Source organism: Merops nubicus, unplaced genomic scaffold, assembly GCF_000691845.1.
Source record: "Merops nubicus isolate BGI_N331 unplaced genomic scaffold, ASM69184v1 scaffold8133, whole genome shotgun sequence".
Classification (NCBI taxonomy): Eukaryota; Metazoa; Chordata; class Aves; order Coraciiformes; family Meropidae; genus Merops; species Merops nubicus.
Genome location: NW_008599502.1, coordinates 24268 through 32352, shown reverse-complemented (window position 1 = coordinate 32352; position 8085 = coordinate 24268). Strand labels below are relative to the sequence as shown.

Sequence of the window (8085 nt, the reverse complement as noted above, 5' to 3'; positions counted from 1 at the left end):
ATGAACACGGGTCTGGACAATAACAGTGATGATAGATCTACAGCACAGACAAGCAAAACTGTATGTGCTTAGTTCAGTTGACTACACTGAAGCTATGGTCCTCAAAAAGACCTGAATGTTACACATATGGAAAAATACCATTGATAATATGAAGGCTGTAAGTCTATGTCAAAATCTAAATCTAATTAAAATGTTCAAAACTAAGTGTATACATTGCCTTTTTTTAAACTCAGAAATATATAAAATGTTTTTTCTTGGAGCACCTCTTCACAAAATACCTGGCATTTAAGAGCAAAGGCTTATATATACAGTCATTTGTCCTTCTACAAGTAAATTACAGGTGGGCTCTAAATACAAACCTGCTGCCTTATGATTCTGCTTTTGTGCATGTCACAGAATATCGTTAATTCAAGTAACTAGTGGTACATCTTTAGAATAAAGCTTTGTACACATCAGTTTGCAAACCTGTACGAAATACACTTTTATTTTTATTTAGTTGTGAACAGAAAGGTACATTTTGACCACATTTTGTTGGAAGCTTACATGTTACAGAGCTTCTGTGGTTTAGTGCAATAGTTTGTCCTAACCTTCTCATGAACACAATCACTATAATCAGTGTTACATTTACCACATTTGCAGCTCACAGCCACAGGGTAGGAATAGTAAGGGACAGTGTGATGAGGACAGCCAGGAATCAGTGCTGTTTGATACAACATCTCTTTGTACGTACACACATTCTGGGACAGAGCACTTTTGAGTAGCAGCTTCTTGCCATTGCTGTCCTACAAAGAAAAAATAAATGCATTGTTTCACTGAGGAACACATGAATGCCAGAAGACTTCCTTTGACATTCTCTCAAATGTGCAGAAAGCAAACCTCTCTACACTTAGACTAGCTGTGATATTTTCAGCATATTTTTGTTCAGATCTGTAATTCTGAATCTGCAAGTGATTTGGGCTCTCTGCCATCATAGATATGTTCACCTTGCTTATATGGTTTTAACTAATGTGCTTGGCTCAGACTGCTGACAGTGCTTTGCAATCTGTACTTGCTCCCTGCTGACCAAGGTAGAACTTAAAATGCTATGAGCAGTGAAGCTCAAACATTATGTTTGGCATGCCTACTTGTGAGGTTTTCTCCCCAGCTAGCTGTCATGACAGTAGCAGGAGAAGTTACTCAAGTCATTTATATTAAGAATGACTAAATATAATCTCCTCACTTGTTTTGCAGTGATGGCCATTATAGAAATAATTGCCTAAAACAGAGTAAAGGCTTTTACCCGGGTCATGCAAAATCCAGCACAGATGGTGGTGTTGATAGCCAGGCAGTAGGCACATTCCCTTTTTTCCACATGGATTGTATACTCTGAAGGAGCACAAAGCGATGCTGTTTGACCAAAAGTCAAGCCAAAGAGGAGAGACATCACAAGGAAGGGACTCATGCTAGATAGGGGAGAAGCAAACAAAGCAAACCTAAGTAAAATTAGATGTACCTTCCAGCCTTTTTCTCAGAATTTGACAAGAACAGCTATTATAGTCACACACTAGAAGTAATCTTAACTTTTTTAGCTACAGCCTAGCAACTTCATTCCAATCTCACTGTTAACTGAAATAGTAGTTGCCACTAAACAGAAAAGAAGGGTAAATAGGCCATTAATAGCATACAGCAAATTTACTTTTCCCCCTCTATGCTCAAGCATATTACATGGAACTTTTCACTAAGGAGTGCTAAACTGGTAGCACAGGAAAGTAACAGGAGTTAAAGGATTTGAAAAAGTGACATATGTGAGATGACATAAACTCTAGAATTAACCAGAGATGCTAAAATAATCTCACTGGTTTAAAAGTAATTTTCTAAAGAAAGCATCTTATAAAATGTTCAAGAGGGAAAAAAAAAACAGCTGTGCATATCAGGCATACCACTGTATTTTTTATTCCCATTGGTCTAGCAGAATGGTGAAATGGGAACACTGTCAAGAATTAAATAACAGGTTCAAGTAAATTACAATAAAGAACATCAGCAAAGAGTTCAAATCAATGAATGCCCACTTTCTGTTTGTTGTGCTGACCTCATTGATCAGACCTGCTGGGTGTTCCCGAGAACAAAGCTTTGATCAGCTCCAAGAAAATTCCAGGGTCTACTCTATAGCCTCTAAACTACAAACCTTAAATGACAGTGCCTACAAACACATGGACATCACCCTCTAATCTCTTCCAGCTGTCATAGTTTCCCATCGCAAAAGCCTTCATTAGACAGTCTGGTTTACCCTGTAGCTGCAACAATGCGAGTCTGGAAAGACCAACCTCTTGTCAGCTGAATTCTTCCCTATTACAGGAACCTGATTCTGCCTTGAGCGTGGAGAGGCAGTGACCCAGCAAAAGCTCTGTGTGCTCTTTATACTCTCTAGGCTAATTCCAGGCTGATCTTACCGTTTATATAATTGCATCTGAATTGCTGCTTCCTTATCACAAAGTCATCTATTGAAAATTCATACTGAACAACAAAGCAAATGTGATAGGAACAAATGTGTCCATAATATCCTAACCTGGAAACTGGAGCTGGAAATCTAATTATTTTAAGTCATTCTCTCCTCAAGCTTTTAGACTAACCACTGCTTTAAAAAAATTATTGATGAATTTAATCACTACATAGGACAGCAACATCAAGACAGGAAGGCTAGCATGGAAATGGAATCATCCTGAATCACATACGACTAGTTCTACACCTATGTTTTGCAAAAGTCTAATAAGTCTGGTTCACTCCTTTTGCTGATTACCAGGCATGCTGAACTGAGAGATGCAGTGCTAGACACATGAAGTAAAAAATCTCAAATCAAAGAAACTGCTCTACAGTGTGCCTGGGTACAGCCTGACTTAGCTACTTAAACAAAAAACACTGAGAAATTATCTGGCCTTGAACCTACTGAGGAAATATTGAAGTAACAAGCAATTGGTACAGAAATATTGATAGGGGAAAAGCTTTTAAAAAAAACACTTCTTGTAGCACAAAAAGCAAAATATTGCACCAGCACCAGTGAAACCGACTGTCCTGGTTCGACTGGGATAGGGTTGGTTTTCCCCTGCAGTCGGGCGGGAGCTCTCTCCGGGGCACACAGCCGGAGCAGCCGCTGGGTTATTCGCTGCCACGCTGACGCCGTGCCCGCAGCAGCAGGGCTGGGGGTTTCCGGGGACGGGGGCTGCCAGGTTTTCAGGGTTGTGTGTTGCTGGGCCCGGGGGCTGCAAGCCGCTGGTGCCGCCCGGAGCCTGTGCGGTGACCTGTTTCCTTTGTTATATGTTGTTATACCTATTGTTACTGCTGTTATTTACTGTTCCTTCTGTGGTGTCCTATTAAATTCTCTGTATCTCAGCCCACAGAGGGTTGTATTTTTCTCCCTCCTGTACGGGGGGTGGCGGATGAACAAGCAGCCACGTGGTGCCCGGCTCCCGCCTGGGACTAAACCACCATACTGAGACATCCACACGAGGGAAAAACAGTTGCATTTAGGGGTTTGTGGAGCACCTGGCAGGAGCAGAAGGGCTGAGAAAGCCACTGTCCGACACTGCTTCATCATATCTGGCCAGCCTTCTCACTATTCCTGTGTTAACACTTGCCCTTTCAGTTGATCACCTAACTGCCATTTGGACTTTGATCAGATGTCTTATGCAAGTCAACCACATTCCTGATTTACATAGCCATAAGAAATACAGTAAAGTTAAGTTTAAGCTAGTAAACATGGTCACCTTAGGCTGTTGGTGTGATCCAGTCAGCCCCAACTGGTGTTTAATTAATTCCTGAATAACATTGTCTCCTTTTCCCACAGTTTCAGAATGCTGCACAAGAGCTATGAGTCCTGGACTAACCCTCCAAGTGGTTTTTTTTTTTGGATAACATGGTAAGAGTTCTTGTTCTATTAAGACTAGCCAAATGCTTTCTGTTTTCATGGAGTCTTTAATTCTGGGTTAACTTCTACCATATAATTTCTCAGGAATTAAATATAACTCCTTCTGGCTTAACGGCATGAGTGGCGTATTAATTGTACTCTCAGTAACATCTGTGCATCTACACTTAGCAACAGAAGCATAACACTGTTCTTTTGTTACTACTCCAATACATTATTTAACTCTGTATTTTTCTGACATTTTAAATGCAGTTAAATATACAGGCTATATGAGTATATACATATACACACCCATATGTAGATGTGTACATGTACATATACACACTGTGTGTATATATATATATATATGGATACACTACATATATATCCATGGATTTGGTTAAAACTTTAATGACAGAAAAGAACGCTCTTTCTTGGAAAATCTTATGAGTATTTTGAAGGAGACAATGATTCTGAATGGAAAAGAAAGCAATTTATAAAACTAAATACTAGAGAGGACAAAAGTGCCCCAAATAAGAATAAAATTTAGCATTTCTAAATCAAGAGCATCACATGTGATTCTTGTACACACAGCTGAGATAGGTACAGCCACTTCACTTCTCTGAAGATTTCAGTGGTTTACATGCACAGCTTTATATTTGAGCTATATTTGTATACTGTGGTCCTGGCAGGAAGATGTCAACATCCAGGTTTAAAGTGTCCTCAGCATATCCTATAAGAATATAAGCAGAAGACAGATCAGAGTATGACAGCACATATTCTTTACTGGTTCAAAGTGCTAATTTCTGACTTGAGAAAAATGCATGTATCTCGTGGGGGAAGGGGGCATGAAATTCAGATTAGGGTAAAAAAAAAATATTAGGAATTTGTATTAACAAAATTTAGGGAAATCTTGTCTGCAAACATAGCAAAGAAAAAAAATTTGTAATAACTCTGAAAGTCTATCCTAATGAAGATGAAAAAGAATGCAACAATAAAAACTGTAACAATGAAAAAAAGAAAACAGCAATCACTGTTAAAAGTGAGGAAATTTAGAAAACTCACACAGGAAGCTGGAGACTAGGAAACAAACTTGTCAGGACAGAGGCCAACAGTAATGTCTTCATCTAGTAATGTTCATTGACAAGCTGTTGATGCAAAGTGTAAAGTCTTCAGTATGTATATGTGCATTTGAAAAGACAGTGGCAGAACAACCAACATACACATTTTCAAAAAAAGTATTAAATTAATTGTATAAGGAATAGCTATTTTAAAATCAACATCATTAGCTAGCTAATGGTAATTTCAACAAGTTATGGAATACTGCAGCAATTTCAAAACTTTAAGAAAAGTGCTAATATTACACCAATATTTAAAGAGACAATGTTGACCCATGTAGCTCTCAATCAGCTAGCCTGACATCTATCCCTGGCAGATCAGGTAAAATAAGAGAAAGCTGATACAGGTCTTGAGCAATAAAGAATTAACAGATGAGAACATGATTAATGCATGTCAAGATGGTGTTACATAAAATAGGTCATGCCACACAAACCTGATTTCATTCTTTGAGGCGAGTACAAATTTGGTTGTCAAGGCAACTACATAGATGCAATGTCCTTAGTTTCGTCTGCCCATAGCCCTGCTGTCATGAAGACATAGAGCTGTTGGGCACTGAGTCCAATGTGATCTATACTGAATGTCAGGAATTATTAATCACCAGAACAGGTAGTGTCATTTCAGCAGTGCATTTATTTGTTGAAGGTCTTTTACCCAGCCTCTGAATGCACTGCAGTGCATTACAGAAATATCTGACCAAGTATTAAGAATGAAAATTCATTTATCTGGAAGTACAATAAATTAGTCTGAGTGGAGCTTGAGACTAATGTGACTACTGCCCCTCATACTCAAGTTAGCTCCACACTGGTATGGACAGAGCACCTCTTCTCTGCTGGCATCACACTAGCCTGCCCATCTGTCAAAGATGCACTAACAGAGTGATACACACATTCACATCTCTTCAGTAATTTACAAAAACTATTGAGCTGGTAGAAAAACTTTTTGTTGATTGTTCATGTGACCAGAGTTCATTCACTTGACCTCTCTGAACATTAGATGAGAGTGAGATCCCACTACTTACTGGGAGCAGGAAGACAGACTGTGGCAGGACAACAAAGTCCAATGTGGCAATCTGTGAGTGCCCAAAGCTTCTTTCACAGCTTCCCAAGAGCCACAGTTAAAAGTCTGATGCTTACAGATTAATTTCCTTTGTTGACCCCCTGTTGACCTACAGACCATTAAGTGATAGAAATTTTTAATGTTTTTACAGTCATCAGCTCTGTAGCCCCATTCTGGAACAGCCAGTTAAACTGTTAATTATGCATCTTTAACCTTTCTCTTAACTAAAGCAATCCATTCACTGAGATCAGTTATTTTACACATTAATTAAGTGAAAGACAGTATGCTGATGTTCGAAAAGAAGTGTTTTAAGTGATCTCAGTAAACAGAATTTAGTAATGGTAGAATTCTTGAGTTCATTACCCAGGAATCTTTGTAACAGGCTAGAGAAATTCAGTGACTAACAGGAACTTATATGGAATTTAAAAGGACTCTGTCACTGACCAATGCTTAAGAAAAAAGCATAAACAATGAGAAGTTATCACACTTTCTACTCACTCTTCCCATTAGCAGTACAACCCAAAGAAAACTTTGTGATCTTATGGGCAAGTTAACTTGCAGAGCAGAGAAACTCGTTTCCATATAGCACAGTGGATATTAAAATAAAAACATATCCATGCTTACAAACAACAGAGAATTAGAAACAAAACCAAACAGACTTCTAAAAGATCAGTATTCTGGTAGAATTATTTCCAACCACATCCTATTGCAGACCTCCACTGATTGAAGGAATTAAGATCCTAATATGCTGCCACAGAAACAAGTGTGTTTGCCAGGATTTTCATTTAAACATATTGTGGCTGCTAAATTCTCAAGGCTAATCAAGTCACTCTGTAATAGCTTGAAACATAGCTCTCTTTATAGATTCACAGATGACCGCTTCTCTTTCTTCCCTAGGATTAGCTGCAGCATTTCCTATCAGCCACAGATTAAACCAGCAATTCGCTGTTGCATATCATATGCCAACAATCTGCATTTATGGTCTGAAAATGCTTCATAATCCTATTTGATGTTTGGCTCATAGGATAGACTGCTTTGTATTTGGTTTCATTTCTTTTGAAAGTGCTAGATATTTCTGTTATTTTAAGATATACAAGATACTCCTAGTTGATTACATTTCCTGTAAGCTTTCTATAGTGGTACTAATAAAATTATTGTAATTTTGCAGATGATTTATACAATACACCACATGACACACTCATGATATCAGTAGGACTATGATGCACCACAGATTCACAACTCTGAGGCAACAATACTGGAAAACAATGAGGTCCCAACTGATTACTTACTATTTGAGTTTAGATGGGGGCAGTACAGACTTGAATTCTTACCTGTTCAAGTGGAAAGACTTCTCTCCACCTTCAAGACATTAATTACCACACAACTCACTGTGACATGCAAAAAAAAAAATTAAAAGAATTAACTAGCATTTCTAATTCTTACTACTTATGTTTCTTGTCATTTCTTCTCCTGAAGTGTCAGGTGTTGTACTTATACCACTATACTGAAAATCACGTTTGTTAGATACCGAGAAAAACCATTTATTATTCATGTAAAGTGTCAAGGAACAATCATTTAAATCCTAGTTTTTACAGTAAGGCATTCAAATATCATATATTCTGGAATTAGCAAAGCTATAAATGTGGGTAACCCAGGCTTGATGTGGATTTTGAATCTTAACTTCAAGACTGCAAAATTATAGTTTGTAGATCTGTCTGTGAGCCATAGCTAAGAAGACATGGTAGTAGAAGTCTAATTATACTCCAAAACAACAGTAATTTTTGGTTTTGATTGCTCAATAACTAGTAGTCAAGTTTGGATATCTGATAAAGATGTCAACAACAGCAACAGTCAAAATCAGAAGTATGCCACCTTGAAATTAACTAAGAGACACTGTCAAATATTTAGATCTTGTAAATAAAATACCACCCTCTATCAAAATTACAAACTGCACATATATGTTGCATTTCTGGTGACTGCTTTTTCTTTTTCCTGCAAAGTAGCTGTACAGAGATTGGTAACATCTGAAACTA

General features: G+C 38.0%; 1 protein-coding gene across 1 annotated transcript; it reads right to left on the bottom strand.

Annotated features, from left to right (window-relative positions):
* Window positions 1–456: 456 nt before the first annotated feature.
* On the bottom strand, window positions 457–2392 carry TSHB (thyroid stimulating hormone, beta). The gene is made up of 3 exons (XM_008937397.1): window positions 2304–2392; window positions 1280–1442; window positions 457–782 (listed from the first exon to the last, which is right to left on the bottom strand). The coding sequence occupies exons 2-3, from the start codon at window positions 1439–1441 to the stop codon at window positions 540–542; spliced, it is 405 nt and encodes a 134-aa protein (XP_008935645.1). The 5' UTR covers window position 1442; window positions 2304–2392; the 3' UTR covers window positions 457–539.
* Window positions 2393–8085: the final 5693 nt, after the last annotated feature.